This window comes from Canis lupus, chromosome 34, assembly GCF_011100685.1.
Source record: "Canis lupus familiaris isolate Mischka breed German Shepherd chromosome 34, alternate assembly UU_Cfam_GSD_1.0, whole genome shotgun sequence".
Lineage (NCBI taxonomy): Eukaryota > Metazoa > Chordata > Mammalia > Carnivora > Canidae > Canis > Canis lupus.
The window spans coordinates 448,977-468,483 of NC_049255.1; the positions used below are offsets into that span (position 1 = coordinate 448,977).

Consider the following 19,507-nt stretch of genomic DNA (forward strand, 5'->3'; position numbering starts at 1 on the left):
CCCCCAGCACAGCCTACTAAGGAGTCCTTGGAGAGTCCTCACCTCCCACGAGAGATCTTTGGGGACTGTAATATCGTTGTGAATAACCTAGAGAACCTGTCAGGACAAGTCTGAGAGACAAAGGGCCACCCTATCTTTACTTTGGGGTTCCACACTGTGCTCAGAGATGTGCTCATGATGCTGCTCTGTCTCCCCGGGCCTTCTCCTCCCAGGGCCTCTAAGCCTCACTCACACTCAGGTCCTTCTCCCCCTTGCCTGGCCCACCGGGCACTCACTTGAGAGTCCCATCGGGGTTCTCCATGATGACTGCACTGGTATGCCCCAGGACGAAGCCTGGAATCCAGCCCTCGGCTGCGGGGCACTGGTCAGTGGCGGCTCGGAACACCAGAAACATGTTCTGTTGATTGCTGGCCAGAATTTGAACGACCTCTCCTTGATAGACGTTTATCTCATCCTCCTTCACTGCCGTGTAATCGTGTGTCACCAACATGGTGGAGATGTTGCTACTGCTGCTACTTTCACTCTGGAGCAGGAAAGATGGGGGAAAAAAAGGCAGAGGGGAACTGAAACGAGATCTGATGCGAGGAACTCACTTGTTGACGTGCGTCGCAGGGTGACAACCCAGAGCAGGGCTCACCAGACAGACACGGAGGCACCTGCATTCATTTGCCACTCTCTTTGGCTAACTTTGTGCTTCTTGTTGGATAATCAAAAATCAGGATTTCTCTAGAATGCAATGCAAGCAACAATCTAAAATAAATCACCACAATGATGACACTTCGCTTTTGGGAGCATGATTATTATTTTAATTCCATCTTCCTTGTACCCTCAAAGGAATGGCTCGGTCCTCCCATTGATGCCATGCTGCACCGTATCTATGTCACAGTGATATCACCGTGATGACATGCTCATTTGAAAAGGTATTATTAAATTAAAAAGCTACAGAGAGTAGCTCTTCAGCTCACAGGACACATTAGGTCAGGGGGTGGCCCCACAACTGCTAAGGAAAATGTTCACTAGAACGCATGTTCCAAGGATCATGACATGCTGCTGACATGCCTAAGCCTTTTCACCTCTTTTTCCTTTTAAAAGAATGAGGAAACCTGAAAGTCAATCAACTACTGTTCCGCTCTCATGAACTGTTACTCTGCCTCCCCTACGCAACCCTTAGTGGCCCTCTTGGGAGCCAGTGTAATTCAAGTGTCCCCAAGGTGCTGTTGCCACGGGAACACACAGCTTACCCAACATTGCAGAGCAGCTGTGGACACTACTGGTTCCACGATTCAAGCTCTGGGAACAGACCTTGGCACGAGAAAGCCTATTCTCCTCTTACCCTGGAGTCCTACTGGGACCCAGTGTCTTTGTTCACTGCGTGTACCTAATGTCCACCACAGTGACTGACGTGTAGCAGACATTCAATACATATTCAGGAACTCAATGAGGCAAGATTGCAAGAATAAAACAGAGATCGTTTCTTAAGGCCACCTACCTAAGCCCACAAGCTGAGTGGTGTTAGCTGCAGAGTAGAAGAAACACAAATGGCAGTATTTGTCCCAAGCCGTCATTTACCAAGTGACCCTTTTGTTCCAGGGGAGGAGGATGAGGAAGCTGACACCACTGCCAGATCCTGAGCTACATCTCGCTCAATCCCCTCTATCAACAGGTGGGATGTGGGAAGAGGTGTCAGGCACCCTGCTCCTGGTGGCTTGTTCTCAGAGGCTTCCACCAACGATGTTGTCTGGGTGTTCACAGATCCCCTGGACTCCGATGACACTAGCCTCTGCTGGGCTCTTGGGTGCCCAGGGCAGGTCCCGGGTGGTGTAGTTGCAACCGTCGGACAACCCTGCCACATGCCTGTCAGCCCTGGGCTACTGAGCTGGTGTTGGGTTACACTGAAGTGGATGGCTGGTTGCTGTTAACAAGCCAGTGTGCTGAGAATTCCGGGGTGCAGGGCTGGGACTCTCGACCCGCGCAGTGGGTATTTAAATTAAACACAGAGGAGTGCCAAACTTTGGTCCTATCTCAGCTGAGAGTCTGTTGTAGATTCCTGCCTCTTGCGGATCCCCATGCTGTCCATGTCATGTTCATTTATGCCATTTTATTCTTTTAGCATGTACTTTAGCATTCTTATATAACACACCCAATAATTTTGAGATTATGAAACCAAATTTGCTAGAAAATGCAAACAAAAAGCAACTTATGTGGCATAGCTGTTTTTGGCAATAGAGCATCCCAAGCTTGTCTTATAATTCTGCCACAATAATAATAGCATTAGTGTTTTCCGAACACCCCCTCTGCACCAGGCTAACTACCAGGCATTTAAAATCCATCTCATTTAGCGTTCGAAACTGCCTTCCCAGCTGGCACAATCATTACCCCCTTCCAGAGTGGGGGTTAGGGATGTGTACGGGCCACCCGGCCTCTGAGAATAAGGCAGGGTTGCTCTTCTATTGCCGCCAGGTGCAGAGAGATTGTACGTCCACATTTGGGGGCTGGTGCAGTCACTGTCTGGGTTGGTCCACATCCACTCCACTCCTGCTCTCAGAACTTTCCAGAAGGTGCCCATTAAAAGAGGAAGAAGGACCCAGGCCATGGGTTAGGCACAGCTGCTTGGCTGTGACTGCAGACAGCTCCGTGGAAGTAGTCAAGGAGGAAGGTGGCCACTGCTGACCTACCCGGAGGATTAGACGGCCCAAATGGGTAGAATGGGGCAGGGCGATGGTTCCTTTTAACCCAAATACTTAAGAATCTTACAGGATGTTTTCACATCCCTGTTTAAGCCTCTAGTGGTCTTCCCAGGCTTCCAGGGCATTTCTGTAAGGCACTTTGACTCATCTAAAAAACACTGGCAATTTCCCTTTCCAGGTTATCTACCACCTAAGAAAAAGTGAAAGGCGACTTTTGTAGCCTAAAGCTGGAACATATATGGCACATGTGACTCTGCCTTTGTCTCAGAACATCCTGGGAGGGAGCCAGGTGGTGCCTGTATTTGCATGCACTTGTGGGCGGCCTGGAGACCAGCATGGGTTCCCATATTGGAGCAGCTGAGGTTCATCCTGTTGCACGGACTCTGAGCGCTCCTTGGTTGCTTACGGGGAGTGTCCATGTGAGGATGAGCTCGACAGCTGCTCCCTGGCCCAATTCGTAGGGGTCTCAGCTGTAAGGCTGCGCCAGCATCCTGAGTATTCACCCAGATGTGGGCAGGTATGGCATCCCTGTGACCTCTGCCTCTTTTGCTCTAGTTGGAGCTACTCACCCAGATTCCTAGTATTTCAGACCCAACAGGGGACCAGACTACTCTGCAGGACACTGTAAGGCACCCACAACGAGGACAGCTGGTCATAGCCACTGCAGGATACCTGCCCCGACCACTTATTTTTTCGAATAAGAGTCAAGGGCAAATAAATGTACCAAGACCCATTTCCTAATTTCTTCCTCAATTAAATATAAAGATTGAGTTTTAACAAAATATGTAACAAATAGGAAGAAAAGGGAAGGCCACATTGACCCAAAGAAGGCATTAACAGAAGTCCAGAGAAGAGAGGAGAGACATGCAAAAGCTAGATTTGTTTTCATAAAGAGAGACACAGACCCTTTTAGGGAAATGTATTTAAAAATTTATAAAGCGATCAAACATACACTTGTTAGAACAGTTCTATTCCCTCACGCATGCCTTTAGGAAAGTGTTAAAGGTCAGGCCATCTGCTGTGTAGGAAAACAGCTGGGTAGGACAGTGAGGAAGCCACAAAACGGGGGAGAAACGCACCACAGCAACCTTTCTGCTTGAGGACACAACATAGGTGACAGGCAAGAGGAGGGCGAGGAAGCCCGAGCGCCTGCAGACGCTCCCAGCCGCTGGCAGGAGCCCGAGCTCCAGAGGCCCTACAGCAAGCAGTCTCTTCCAGAGTGACACTTGGGGGAAGCAAGTATTTCCACTGGAGAGATTCCTTTCCCCAAATTTTGTCTGCTTAATTTGCTGTGAGTTGCTGCTGGAAGTTTTCTTGAGGGATTTTTTTTTCAGCAGATGAGTCAAAAATGCTGCAAAGATCATTTAAGGCATAAAAGAGCACAACCAAGCGATGAGCAAAAAGCTTAAAGTATACAATTTAAATAGGAGGCAAACAGCAGGGACACTGACCCCTCTAAAAAAACCATGTGTGAGGAAGGCAGGGGTAAAAAGAAGTTCCACGGTATCCTGCTGGTCGGGGGGTGACAGGTGCACAGGTGCTGACGCTGAAGGGTATGATCTGGCTTCCCGGATTAAGGAGACACACACAGAGCAAGGAGCGAGTTAGTAGAGACGAGAGCAGAGGCAGCAGCGCCCGTCCTGGCAGGAGGGGTTAGAAGGCGCCACCGTGGAGAGCTGACCGACCGCAGGCGGCGGGCAGGCGGCGGGCCGAGCGAGTTAGTAGGGGCAGGCGGCCGCGGGCTTAGAAGAGCTGGCGGGACAGAGGCAGCGGGGCGGGCGGGCGCAGGCCGCCGGGCGTTCTTACCCCGTTGCTCTGGGTGGACTGTACCGACTGCTCGCTGGCCGACGAGCAGGTGCTCATGCGGTCTGTGTCCTTGCTGGGGGCCGCGTGGCGCTGGGCCTGCCGCTGGAGGGAGTCACTGTCCCCCGGGAAGGTGAAGGAGCCCGGCCGGCTGGCGGGGGAGGCGGGGATGGAGCTCCAGAAGGAGCCCCCCTTCTGCAGGGGGCTGCTGGGGGGACAGGGCTCCTTGCCGATTGGAGGAGGTAATGCGGCGGCCACGGGAGAGTTCAGAGGCGAGGTGGCCCCAGGCCTGGGCTTTGCCAGGGGCAGCGAGCCCGGGCTGCTCCGCGAGCGGCTGTCCTCCGGGGGGGCCCGCGCCTCCTTGGTGTCCGCATCGCGGCCGGCGCCCGCCGCGCCCCCCGAGCACCTCCGGGGGCTCTCAATCACCTTCATCCTGGGGATGAGCTCGGCTTCTCGCTCGGGGCCTCCGGGCTCGGGGGCGCGCCTGCCAGGCTGGCTGGGGCCGGGCTCCGGGGCGGGGCTGCTGCCGGGAGGGGCCAGTGCAGGGCCGGGAGTGGACGTACCTGACATCTTGTCTGCCTCTGCCTGGCCCGAGGCTGCAGAGGAGACCAGCACGGGGGAGTGGTGTCTGACAGGCTGGGGGATCCGGGAGGGTCGGCTTCTGCTCGAGCTGGGGAGGCCGCTGCAGCTGCCAGGGCCGCCGCTGGGGTTGCTGCCTCCGCCGCCGGGGGCCCCGCTGCCAGCCCCGCCGCCGCTGCCTCCGCTGCCGCCGCCCCCGCCACTGCCCCCGCCGCCGCCCCCACTGTGGTTCCTCTGATACTCGATTGGTGATGTCAAGGCTGCAAAACAAGGGAGACGCAGGGGACAGACTGTCAGGGCACGGAGAAAATAAAAAGGATGCGCTGGGCCTCAGTACCCCCCAACAGAGGGGGCTCACCCACGTGACTTCTAACCATCATGACCGGTAAGCTGCCACCCATCCTAGGAGCAGCAGAGCGACACCATCCGCCCGTAAAGGAATAGGCAAAGATCTTAAATGCTCCTCTCCTACTGAACTTACATGGACCCCATCATGGGAGGTGTGTCCGTGTGAGTGGCTGGAGGCCATGGAAGCACATGGTGCGGGCTTTAATGGCCTGGGAGCAGCAAGCAAAGCCTCTGCATCCCTGCCAAGTGAAAGAGGCCGACTGCCCATGTGCGAGAACCCCAGACAGCAGCTGGCTCCCAGGAGTGGGAAAGTTCAGTCCAGCTGCCACAAAGGTCCTCTTTAAACCAGAGAGCAGTCAGGCAAAGAAGAACCTGGCTGGGAGTTAAGGAATCCCTAGGTTACCCTGCACACAGGAAGGTAGTGTTAGGCACCAGCTCTGCTTTGCAGATTTGGCACAAGAGACAAAGGAAGGTAAAGAGCTATGCAAAGACCCTCCTCGTCAAGCAGCTGTCCCCTCTATTGACCTCCGTGATATAGTTGTTATGTAACCATCTGCAGGAAGCCGAAGGAAACATGCCAAGTAAGATACAGGGAAACATGAACACAAATTTTTAAAGTGTTTTAAAACCTTTGAGAAATACAACAATTAGGCAGAGTCCCTTCTTGCCTGGGAGGCGTCAAGGCAGGTGTGAACAAGCATTCTGGAACCAAATGACATTTTACTAAGCCTGTCTTGGTCATGGCCTCTTCCTGGAACAAGGGGTGAGAGGGAAGGGTGCCACGTGCCCAGAGCTCTCACACCATTCCCGATGTGCTCAATCCTCTGGAAGAGGTCCTTTATGTAGACTTATGTAATGTAAAGTGTATCTAGTAAGGCTTCACAGCACAGCCTCTTCAGACTTCTAGTTTGGGAGGTGAACGTTTACAGAGATTTCCCAACAGTTCCATGCTATGGATGGGCACTTAACGCATCACTTAAGAGCAGCACATTTAGAGAGGCCTGCACTGGCTCACTGTAATGGGAGTGAAACTTTTTCTTACATGTACAGGGACTGCTCCCCAACCCCATTAAGCCTCACGTATCCAATTCTAACTGCAGATGTAAACACTGATCAGTCTTGCTTGACACCCAGGCAGCTACCACTTGGTTCCAAATGCTTTGACCTTGACCTTTCACTCCATGCCTGGGTTCCTGGCTCTTGAATGTCACGTAAGATGTGAAGGTGTTTTATGGTGATAAAGAAATGACAACACTGTGTTGGACTGGGCCAGAGACAGAGAACACGGATCAGGAGAAAAGGATAAAGAGGAGGTATTAAATGAGTTATCTGACTTCTGGCTGAATTCTAGGAGCTCTTCAATGATCACCAAATTAGAACCCAATTAGAATTGCCATCACAAAGGGAAGCAAGTAGTTTTAGGTCACTGATATAAGTCAAAAGAATGATCTAAAATGTAAGTCAGTATGGTCATTCTCCTTGTGGAGAAGAAATGTCCCTAAACGTGCTTTGCAGCTCCCTGTAATCACTCATGTCATGGAAGCTGGGAAGGAAAAATATAGGTCTTATTTTCTAATGGAGGTGGGAGGCATGGATGAGCAATGCAAGTGAACACAAATTTCCAAGTTGCACTGAAGAATGTCTCTAACATCTTTGGCCACTTCCGTCTGCTGCCTCAGTTTTCCCTCAAGCATTCCCTTCCCAGGACAGGGCTCTAGGGCACAAATGGTGCAAGAGACCATGAGGGACACGTGCCTAGGGCCAGATCCTGACTCTGCCACAAAGAATTTGTGGGACTTGGCATAACTTACTTATCTACCCTGTGCCTGAGCTTCCTCATCTGTAAAATGGGATGGTAGTGGTACTTGCCACCAGGATTCGTTGTGAGAAGGAAATGAAGTAATATACAAGTGCTTACTAGAACAGGGCCTGCAACATAGACTCTGCTAAGGAAGTCTTGTCAGTATGAGCAGTATGCAATAGGAGAGAGAAGAGAAACAGAAATGTGTACTTCAGGCAAAGAAAATACACACCCAGTAACAGAACATACATTACCATTTAAAAAATTGCGCTGGTTTTCTAAAATTTGGTTGATTTCATGGATCCATGTTTGCCGGACACTTGGACTGGATGAATGCAAAATGAAGGTCTCCACCACACCACCCGTCCTCGACGTCAAAGCAAATTTACATGGATCATTTTCCACATTTTCCTCCAGGCAAAGGCAACTCACCTTAAAAAAATGAAAGCATTATTCACAATGACCCAAAAGTGAAAGCAACCCAAGTGTCCACTTGGTCATTGGTTTTGATGGATGGATAAACAAAATGTGGTCTGTGGAATGAGTAAATGGAATATTCCTCAACCTTAAAAAGGAAGGACAGGCTGACATATGCCCCAACACGGAATGACCATGAGGATATCATGCTAAGTGAAACAAGCCAGTCACAAGAAGACAGATACTGTCATGATTTCATGTAGATGAAAGAAGTACCCTGAGCGGTCATACTCACCGAGCCAGACAGTGGAATGGTGGGTGCCGGGGGCTGGCGGGGGGTGGAGGTGGGTGGGGTAAGGTGGGGTGGGTGGGGGATGCGGAGTGGTTGTTTCAAGAGCATAGAATTTTGGTTCTGCAAGATAAGGAGAGTCCTAGGTGGATGGGTGGTGATGGCTGCATGACAATGTGCATGTACTTAATGCTGCTGAGCTATACACAGAAAAATAGTCAAGATGGTTAATTTATGTGTATTTTACTATAACAAAAAACAATTAAAGCACATTCATTCCTCCTGGTCAGGTGCAATGTAAATGAAACTTTTCAATGACTTTTTAAACTCCAGGACAAGGGGATTACCAGGAATTGAACTAATAACTTGAATATTAACTAGAAACATGGGCCTGGGAATTAGCCAATTTTGAACTCCTTATGATCAGCCAGTGTTGTATATCCCTTACTTCCCTGCTCCAGGAATAAAATGACACTGTTTAAAAACCTTGACTATTAATATAGCACATGTGTTATGAAGTTACACCCGAGATCTCATTTTTACAGAAGCAGGATATGTGAAAGAACAGAGAGAATTTTTATGCTACTGGAATGTAGTGGATAAGTCTGTCAGGAGACTTCTGGAAGAACAGGTAAGATACCTCTGGATAGAAGGTGGTGGGTGCACAGTGACAACTGGAGGGGGAGGGGGGTCTCCACCGGCTTGAGCAGGAGGGCTGGAGAATGGTGGAAGACAGGAGAGGCCCGAAGCTTCATGCAGCCCAGCTTAGACACCTTCTGAGGTCCTGCTGGGCTGAAGAGCCTCCCCCAGGCCAGAGCAGGAGGAGGCAGGAAGGCTGCTGCGGGTGGCCAACGGAAGGCTGATGGGGAGCAGGAGGGTGTGGTGTCCCACCTGTGTGCTGAGACCTTAGGGCTCAGAGGGTCCCTGTCCCTGACAGGAGCCTAGCAGTCCAGGGTAGGGGCCCTAACACAGGGAAGCACATCTCCCTTCTGAGCTCAGGGCCTGCACAGCTGCAGAGGTGGGATGAGCAGAGGTGGAGAGGGGGGTGGGCAGGCTGCCTCTCCCAGGGCCCGTCTGCTAGGACCTCCAGCCCCGCCTCTGCTTTTTTTCTATCTGGCCCTTGGTTTGTCCCAGTTACAGGACTGAGGCCATTGGCAATTATTTTGTCTGTTTACTTGTTTCTCTTCTATCAGAGAACAAGCTCTTCCAGGGAATGGACTGCCTGCCTTGCGTGCCTCCACGGCCCACACCTAGCACTGAGCACTCAGCATGGCCTCAGAGATTGGGGAGAAGAATAAGACACAGGGGAAGCTTTCTGCTCTGGTCTCAGAATGATGCTCCAAATCTGTGTCTGTCAACCTCAGCTTGTACGTGTTTCCTAGGGAAGGTGGCATACGACATCTAGCCACGACAGTCTTCTCATCACAGTCAGGATGGCTATGGTCACGCAGAGATGTGTGCCAGACCTCAGCCACTTCAGGATGCCGAGAGTAGAGGGATGGAGTGAACTTTTAAAAGTTCTAAGATGTCTTAGGACCTTTTTAAAATATTTCATAAACAAAGGGTCAGGACACATCATCCTGAAAAGGAAACAGTTTATGAGCATGATGGGTACATTACCTTGATACTGTTCTTAAACAGGAATCCTGGCATCGAGAAGCCCTTTTTTTTATCAAGTGGTTCACTGAAAATGACGATTTGCTCAAAGAGGAAAACTCGCCTCTCTTTACAGCGAGGCAGAAGTCCCGAGTCCTGGTCTGTGACCAAGAATGTGTCCTGCAAGAGTAGCTTGCCCTGGGCAACAATTTTACCCTAAAAAGGAGGGGCAAAGGAAAAGGAGAGAACATTTCATTCTAAGTCAAGATATCTGAAGTTCTGTTTTCTTTTTTGTTCCCACAAAATGTGTTTTTCTTCTATTAATTTACAGAGCTTAAAAATTTGTTTGTAATGAGTTCTTAGCTTTGAATGGAATAATCATCTAGATGACATTCTAGCCAAACTCTGTGTAAGTCTCTGGCCTCGGCTACAATCAAAGACAAAGTGGGTTGAAAGTGGACAGCTCACACCGGAACAGGTTCTCTGGGTGTGGCTCCTGGGGCCCAGCAGCATGGGCACCCTGGCAGGACCCACTAGAAATCCACAGGGGCCTGTGTCCTCAGGAACCCTCCAGGAGAGTCTGTATGTGCTTTCTTGAGAACCACAGCACCAGAACTTTACATCCTAATTCTCTAGAAAAACAGAAGGCAAGGAAAGCAAAACTTTGTCCCCTTTCGTTACTCGGTAGTTGAATTTGGAAATATTCTGAGTATCTTTAAGACGCTAAGAGGTCGTGCTCGCTTCAGCAGCACGTATACTAAGATGCTAAGATGCAATGTGTAGTATGAAGAGCCTGGCAACTCACAGAAAAGTTTGTTAGACTAATAATGAACACAGTGTGCCTGCAGCCAGGCTCCCAGGGATGATGGAGATGGGCGAGGCCCCTTGCTTTCCACCACTTGCCAGGGAAGGAAACTGCTGTTGCAGCAGCAGAGGGCCCACAAGACAAAGCAGAATCCTGCCTACTTCAGCCATCAGGCGCTGGGCTGAGAGCAGAGGAAGGTCCTCAAAGAGCAAATCAAATGCACCAAAAAAAGTTGAAAGTATCAATCAGGTTCAAGTACAGTGAGAGGAGACAGAAAAACAGGCAAAAGGGATCAACTTTCTACGTGTGGAGATAAATAATCTAAGACCAAATGAAATGATAGAAGCCAGAGGAGCAAGTGTAAAGAGCAGCCGCATTACATCAAATCCTTGCAGCCGCCCCACGTTCATCATGTCGTTGCACCGCTTGGGGACTATGCACATGACTTCCACAGCTCTCTGCGGGTGGGAGAGAAAGCAGAGCCAGCGGTCAGCTCCCCCTCAGCTTCACCCCCAAGTCCGGTTCCCTCCTTCCTGCCCCCCAGGAAGCAGAGGGCACATCCAGGAAGGAGAGACCCTTCCCAGGGACAGGCTCCTCCAGGGGGCAGGCTGCTCAGGACATGCTGGAGACACAGGGGGTTTAAGTGAGGGGCCAGGGGAGAACAGGGCAGGTCCAGTGGGGGGATGTACCTCTAATTCTGATGTATCCAGGCTAGCTTTTTTGGAATACTTGAGGAAGTCCTGCAAGGAGCATTGAGAGGACACAGGTAAGGGTGATGATCACAACAGCCGCTAACCTTATTGTTCATTCTTGATGTGCCAGGCACCAGGCCAAGCATCTTAGCTGCATGTTCTCATTGCTTTCTCCCAGTAACATGAAAAAAATATACCCTTATGAGGATTTTGAGCTGTAGCAGAGCAACGTTACCAAATCTAAGCAGGTATTGGCTCCTCTTTGACTCCAAGACAGTTCTGGTCTCTGTGCATACTCAGCTTTTTAATTTTATAACTGAAGCAATCTCTCTATATATCTACATTCACTTTCATCATGGAAAACTGTGTGGCTTTGCCTTTAATTGTGCTTTGGAATTTAAACCAATTGAGGGCTTCTGAGCTCTGTCAGCAGGGCCAACAAAAAGCAACAGGCAGGGACTGAAATTTTAATTTTACCCAGGGCCCTAGGAAGATGAGAAAACTTACAAGGTCAACAGAGCCGAGGAAAAATCATTAGCTTTCAAAGATCTGTGGTGGGGCAAAAAGCTCACTTCAAGTGACATTTTGATTCAGAACTTGATGCAAATGAAAAAAATCAAGGGAACTGTGTAAGATGCCTTATTAGGTTTTAAGAAATTTACTCTGAAATATTTAAAATCAGCAGTGAGAAGACTGTTTTTGATTTTTTTAAAGGAAAGAGTCCAGTCACCTGCCCAACCCATCCTTCCCCTCCTCTTTTGGGTCTTCCCACTGAACTCCCAAAGCCAGAGTGCACCCACCACAGCCTCACCTTCAGGAGCAGCTGGTACTTCATAATCCGCTGCACTGGTTTGATCAACAGATCTGTGAGCTGCAACCTGTGGCCCAGACGCTGCTTTAAGTCCTATGGGTTTAAAGGAGGAAAAAAAAAAAAAAAAAAGATCCTAGGTGCGGTCTTTCAAAGGACCATTGCTTCCTTCCTGTAACTGTCAGAACGTCTAACTATGGGGATTCCTGTGTGGCTCAGTGGTTCAGCACCTGCCTTCAGCCCAGGGTGTGATCCTGGAGTCCTGGGACCGAGTCCCATGTCAGGCTCCCTGCATGGAGCCTGCTTCTCCCTCTGCCTGTGTCTCTGCCTCTCTCTCTCTCTCTCTGTGTGTGTCTGTCATGAATAAATAAAATCTTTAAGATAAAAAAAAAAAAAAAAAGAAAAAGAAAGGCTAACTACCTGGCAGGAAAGGTGTGGGGGTGGGGAGAGAGGCCTTGCTGCACAATAACCAGCCAGGGATCCCCAATTTCTCAGAATGGCCTCTTCAACCCTTTGGGGCAGTTTTCAAAATAGCCTTTTTTTTTTTTTTTTTTGCTTGTTTAAAGACTCTTTCAATTGCTTTCTTTTATTCATCTAAACACATGCTTTATTTTTAGGCTGAGAGTTTAGATCATGAGTTGTTCTGAATCTGTAAAGAACCTTGAGTTCAAAACTGTTTGAATAAAAAGCCCTTATTTTAACAATGACTCCAGTCTTCTGAAAGTTAAGGGATACACAATCATAGATTGAATTCATACTCATTTCTCTGATTTATAGGAAAGGATTGCTTAGTTCCTGGGAAACATGTTATTTTAATTTTTGGACATGGACTGTAACAAAAGATTCAGAAATACTTTGTTTCTATTTTGGGTCTTACCTCAAAAAAGGTATCAATGTATTCTGAGACAATGTGCTCAGACTTTGGTTTATTTTGACAATAAACTATGTACATGTGCAACCTTCTTTCCTAGGAACAGAAAAGGCAAACAGATTAAAACAATCAGAAGTAAAATGAATGCTTTTAGTGAAACAATGCTTCTAGTGAAACAATATAAGAGCACATGCACATTTCAGCACATTCATGAAGGAAATTTTCTTAGAACAAAATTGTGGTTTAGGCCTGTGGGAGCACATTCCAGATGCATGACTAGGTCAGAATGCTGTTCTGTAGCTCTAAAAGCAGTCCTTCCTCCTCACCCCCTCAGGTCTTTCAAAGGCCTCACTTCACCCGGCCAACACCAGGGGTAGTGAGAGGACATGGTTCTTCGAATTAAACGGAGAATTACTGCCATCCCTGCAAATGTCCCAGTGGTCTAGGAAGCCCAGCTGCTTTTAGTAGGGAAGAAAAAGCTCTTTAAGCTCAAATGCTGAAGGTAGGGGAAGGAGTACACAGTGAGCCACCTCTTAATCCTGTTGATCCTCAAAGTGTGGTGTGCACACCCCTGAGGGGGTCCCCATGGCCTTTGATCCAGTTGGTCAAAACTATTTTCAAACTAATACTAAGATCTAATTTGCCCCTTTCTTTGTGCTACCATCTCAAAGATGTGAAAAATAGCTGGCACCTGGGCAAATATTCACCCCTGCACACCTGCAGAAGACTTGCCAGCTTCACCTCAGAATGTCCTGGATGTAGTAATAAAAATCCATCTTACTAACATTCAACCAGGAGTATAGATCTTTTTTAATATTCTTGTGACAAAAACAGAGGTCCTCCTAACACTTCTGTTGCATATGATCTTTGTTTCGAGCAGAAGCACTCAGTGAGGCTGAGCTGTGGGCTAAACCAACTGCTGGTTGTTGCAGACTACTGTTTTTACTTGAAAGAAGGATAGACACAAATTGCAATTACTTATACTTGGGTATCTGACAGACATCTTCTTGAATATGAACAATGTCTGTCATTTCAAGGTAAACTGGCAACAACTGTTAATTATGAAACTCTGAGTTTCAAGGCAAAGATTAGAATTTTGGAAAACATGTTATCTGTCACTGTGAACTTGACAATACCTAAAGACTGGTCTAAAGATATTAACAAATCTGACTTTTTGACACTGTATAACAAAACACCTCCATATCTGGAAGATCTAAATTGGTGAACCAGTATTTTCAACTGACCGATGCACGATTTCACAGCTGGTGCATGGGTGAAAGTCTGGAGGTGAGAAGCACTTCAATACTTCTAGTGAAACAGCAAGGCTTAGAAGCCCACTAAGGGTTTTCCAGATTCCATGTGGCAGCTAACTTTTAAGATATTATCATGTGGTTGAATTTTGGTGTGGTATCTCAGAAAACTACCCATAATTATCTGAAAAGAGTATTAAAATACTTGATCCTTGCCAACTCTATATCTGTAAGAGGATGCAAATTTTTAAAAATATATATTTTAACCAAAACAACATTCCACAGTAGAATGAGTGCAGAAGCAGATATAATCCATCTGTCTTCTATTAAGGCAGACATTAAAGAGATTTGCAAAAATACAAGAACTCTCATCACTAGTCTTTTAAAAATATGGAAATTCCCCCCCCCAAAAAAAACCTTTAATGTTAACACATTTATTTCAGATATACACACGTATTTGGCTACTATGTTAAACCTATTGCATGCTGAGGTACACATCACCATTTTCACTAAACATTTGTTTGCCCACAGATATTTCCAAATGTTCCTGCTTCAAATCTGCCTCTGGTCTCTTTCTGACCACTCTGTACTGCGCTGAGCTCGACAGCTGGGTGGGGCTAGGTGACCAGGAAAGCAATCATTCATGTGCAAGAGTGGGGTTTAATTCCAATTCGCTGACTGCATGGTTTGGTTTGATTCATAACACAAGTGCTTTTGTAAACTACCAGTGAGTTCTCCTTTAATCTGAAAGACTAGTCACTAAGCATGACAATATCAGAACAGAATATAAATAACGTTATTGTACTGACGTGTTTAACAAAAAGGGATCCTAGTTTTTCTGGATCTTCAAGGCACTTCTCCAACTCTCCTAAAAAAAAGCTGAAATGAGAAGAGAAATATTAGAGCTATTTCCAATTTGGCCTTACTGATTTTAGTAAAAATAATCTGTTGTGACATGAGCAATTGGAAAGTGTCAAGTATATAATTAACAAATACGATATGCACAGAAAACATTTTGTTAGGACAGGGACCAAGAGAGATACACAGGTGAAAAAGACAAGGTGGATGAGACCAGCCCTTGAATGGCCGCAACCTTTCCTTCTCTCCGGCAATTAACCCTTTTTGTCTCTTCTTTCTTTCTTTCTTTCTTTCTTTCTTTCTTTCTTTCTTTCTTTCTTTCTTTCTTTCTTTCTTTTTTTTTTTTTGTCTCATCTTTCTTAGGGATGAAAGCAATAACAAACATATCATGGCTGAATACAGAAAAAAAAGAAAAGTTTCAATAAGATTGATCATTTTTATTTCTGGAAACTTGAGTTTCATGTATACTTTATGATAATTTTTAAGAGCCTCAAATTGGATAATAATTGATATAAAATACTGAATATGTTACCTGTGCTATTTTTATAACATTTTCCCAACTATTATCCAAGGTAACCTCTAGGTTATGCATATCAGCTCCCATTGAGACAGAAATCGGGTATAACCACAGCAACACAAGGGCTGCGGGCTCAAAGATGCATGCCTGCCTTAGCTATCACTTACCTATGCTGATCTCTATGTCTGGTATTTTGTTAACCCACAAACCAGCATATCCATTAATGCTATGTTGAATTTTCTAGCACTTGGGGTTTTATTACAGCTCTGCACACACTGTGGCGGGCCCCACCCCCAGGCACACCTTCTCTGTCTGGCCATCCGAGGAGCACTGTGTTTTCTCTTTCCCACTACGGCATCACCAGCAGACTCAGGGGTGGCAGGACTATATAGCAGCACCAAATACCCCTTTCTAAAACTAGGTTCACTGTAGATTCTTGGGAAGCCTACAGGCAATAGAACTATCAGTTATGCTGTGTCTGAAGTTGACTACTCATTTATCTACGAGTCCAACTGAATTAGACATTAAGGAGGATAAGAATGTGATGACCCTGTACCTGGGTTCAAGAGTTTTATGTTCTATCAGGATGGATAAATTTAGAAATAATAAAAAAACACTACCTGATGTGCACACCATGAAAACCCTACTGTATATCTGCATAGTATTTTAGAGTTTCAAAACCATGTTTACGTATGCTATCTGCGAGGAGGGAGCACATCTGATTGGAGTGACGAGGTCTAATGGGGAGTGATCATTTGACCTGGGCTTTGAAGGTGATAGGAGCACGCTCTTGGCCAAGGGACAGTGATGCACATAAAGACAGGAAAGCAGGCAGCCCATCCAGATCAGGGCAGCAGAACAGTGCAGCTGAACACTCCACAATGCTATCAATGGCTGGCACTAATCAATCCGCAGATGATTATGGATTTTTACAATTAGGAGTAATGTGACCTGAAGGGGCAGATGTGCTGTAGCACCAGCACCAGTGACGTGGATCTCCTCCGGTTAGGATGGGTGTGACAAGGTGCTGGGATCAAATTTGATTTTCATGTGTAGTCATGGCTACTTTCTCCACTAAAATTGTTAGAAAAAACAGTATCTTCAAAACTCTGTAATAGTAATTTGTATTTACTCAAGAGGTGGCTGCAATTCTAATTAGAAACATTTATTGAGGCTTACTTTACATAGACGATGTTCTAAGTGCTTTGGATGAATCAACTCAGTCTCTCTTCACTAAAACCACATGAGGTGGGTGGCTAAAACTCTGACCCATGTTGTATAGATGGACAATGGAGAGACAGGGGAGGGAAGCAAGGGGATCAAGGCCAGGACTGGGTCTGAACCCAGGCAGTCAGGCTTGCCACCTCCATGGGGGCTTCCTGGATGCACCAGCAGGCAGAAGGGACTTTTCCCTCTGCCGTGATATGCTACCACAAAACTCCTTGGCGTATCAAAATTTACCTCTTTTCTCTAAAGATTTATTTATTTTAGGGAGAGCACATGAGTGGGGTGAGTGGGGTGAGGGGGGCAGGGGGAGAGAGAGAATCTTGAGCAGAGCCTCCCCCCACCCCCGCTGAATGCAGAGCCCAACATGGGGCTTGATCCCATGACCCTGAGATCATGACCTGAGCTGGGATCAAGAGTTGTACACTTAACCAACTGTGTCACCTGGGCGCACCCTCAATACTTCCTCAGTGGCTACCTCCAGGACACTACAGAGGTAATAAAAGGAGATGAACCACTGCATATCCTTTACCATTTGCCTGACATGATGCAGTTTAGCGAGTGATAATGCTGTGTACACCATTAAGCACCGCATATATTGTACGTACTCTCTGTGCCAGTCATAAATCTGATGGATGTTGCCAAATACAATTTTGTCCTTTCCTTTCATGTCATCAGGAACACCATCTTCTTTCATGAGAGCCATGTAGCCCTATAATTGAATATTTAAAAATAAGTTTGCTTCACTGAACATATCTGGATTGAATAATGATATATGCATTAACAGTCATAAAGAACACATATAGGCACTGCCTCATAACCCATTGTTTATTCAAAAACAAATAACCCTGTATGAGAATTGTCTTGCCCTGGCACTTGAAATGTACTGACACACACACACTGCTGTGATTTTCTCTCCCTGAACTGTGTAGCATCACAGACCCAAAGACATTCAAACGTAAAGGGTTTCATAAGACAAATCATCTTATCAGCTTTTGTAAGCATTAAATATTTGGCTAAAATTATATTTTCTCTGTTCCTAGCATAATATAAACAAATTTCCTTTTTGTTTTTGGATTATTTACATAATCTCCTAAATAAGAATTTAAGAATATTCTTTTCATAAATTGATTTTTTATCAATAGTTGATTAAATATGTTGTTAAAATGTCATTTGTGACTTCTACTGAACTTGAGTAGGATTCAGCATGTACATATATCTCTCAAGTAATTGAAATTACTTAAATTGGCACTGGGTGTTATAGTATATGCTGGCAAATCGAATTCCGATAAAAAAATATACAAAAGAAAAAAAAAACAAAAAAACAAATTACTTAAATTGCAGATGCATCAAGCATGAGAAATCATTTGTTACACAATTAGCTGTAAAAGCTGTTACTTTTAGGGGAACGAATACCCCACAAGTATTGGCCTAGATAAATCTGTGATGCCAAAAGGATAAGTGGTAAAACCCCATACTATGAAAATAACTTTTTGATGAGTTGAGTTTATAAATAGGATCATGCCCTGAAGTTTAATGCCAGGGACACGCCTGGAGATGGCCCCTGGTGTGGTATGAAACGCAGTGGTTCTGTTTTGGCTACACTGCGTGTAACGACTTCCGGACCATGAAATTGGTGATGTACCTGCTCTGTGAAAAATATAAGCCAATGGTCTGCTGTAGCCACAGACAGAGTCTGCACTCAGGAGGATTCAGGTTGGGACTGAAGCCATAGCTGGCTATACTGACTTTTTCAACCAATGATGTTCTCATTTCCGTGATGATATTCAACATGTGTAAACAATCAAAGGCAAGATTCTCATGTAATAAATACAATGGTTGGATATAATAATTTAAAAATGTAATTGTAAAAAAAAAGTGATTATGTTAAAGATGTACTATGTGAAAAAGCATTTAAAAGTGAACATGGATGAAGATAATTGGCTAAATTTTATTTTCTGAAACTTAGCTTTCTTTTCTTTTGGTGGTGGTAGGGGGAGGTGTCAAAAATTTTTTAAAGCTTTTGAGAAGGCATCAGTGTTAAACTGTCAAACATGATACTCCCTTGACAACTCTTCGGGCTGATATGTTATTAAATCTCTGAAAACATATACCTCAACTACATAGCCGAGGTCTCGCACATAGTCACGTTCTGTCTCCACTAGTTCTTGCAAAACATAGCTGAAAGAGAGAGAAAAACGAGTGTTTACAATCCAAACTCTCTTCATTTTCTAAAAGAATACTTTAGCACTTTGCTATTGTCAGGTCAGATTCCCACTGGGACTGTATTGTATTATATCAAACTTGCACAGTTGGGACTCCCAACTCCTGGGTGTCCCAAATCCCTTACAGGTTCATGTAGGTAACCCACAAGAGCTGTGGACTCTGATTACATATGGACAATCAAGAGCAGCTTAGACAGAACTTTGCTATAAAGGCACGACATTAAAGGAACCAAGTTTTTTTTTTTTTTTTTTTTTTTTTTAAATGAGCTTTGCGCAGTGGCAGAATCGTAGCCAATGAGGTTTATCCGAGGCGCGATTATTGCTAATTGAAAACTTTTTTTTTTTAAATGATTACGTCATTTAAGCTTCACTGGATATAGAAGAAATTTTAACTCAGATATTTAAAGCTTTTGGTCTGATCACTCATCCAAAAGTGTTTCTGAAGGCTCATAACTGTTTGCAAGGCCTCTCTCATAATATAATTAGCTGATGAGAAGAGCAAACCACCTCAGCTGGCCTGAATAGGTCTGTTCATCCGTTCCATCAACCAGCACCGACTGGGCATCTCCTGTGAGCCTGCCACCACTCTAGGGTCCAGAGTGCTGGGAGACAGTAAGCAATAAAACCGAGTCGCTGCCCTCATGCAGCATTTCCTCTTCTCCAAAGGCAAGTATAAACCTGTAATATTTTTCAGGACTCTCTTTTTCACTCTAAGTGGCTTTACTGGAACTGAGAAA

At 46.0% G+C, this 19,507-nt stretch overlaps 1 protein-coding gene and 1 pseudogene across 1 annotated transcript in view; one reads left to right on the forward strand and one right to left on the reverse strand.

Moving 5' to 3' along the window:
• Positions 1 to 19,507, reverse strand: part of TRIO (trio Rho guanine nucleotide exchange factor) — a 351,672-nt gene that overhangs the window by 11,891 nt on the left and 320,274 nt on the right. The window contains 11 exon segments of the mRNA XM_038583299.1: positions 276 to 523; positions 4,494 to 5,329; positions 7,473 to 7,650; positions 9,545 to 9,736; positions 10,706 to 10,783; positions 11,015 to 11,065; positions 11,829 to 11,921; positions 12,703 to 12,792; positions 14,756 to 14,825; positions 17,154 to 17,257; positions 18,660 to 18,726. Of these exon segments, the coding sequence (XP_038439227.1) occupies positions 276 to 523; positions 4,494 to 5,329; positions 7,473 to 7,650; positions 9,545 to 9,736; positions 10,706 to 10,783; positions 11,015 to 11,065; positions 11,829 to 11,921; positions 12,703 to 12,792; positions 14,756 to 14,825; positions 17,154 to 17,257; positions 18,660 to 18,726 (2,007 nt within the window).
• LOC119867541 lies at positions 19,036 to 19,175 on the forward strand (annotated as a pseudogene).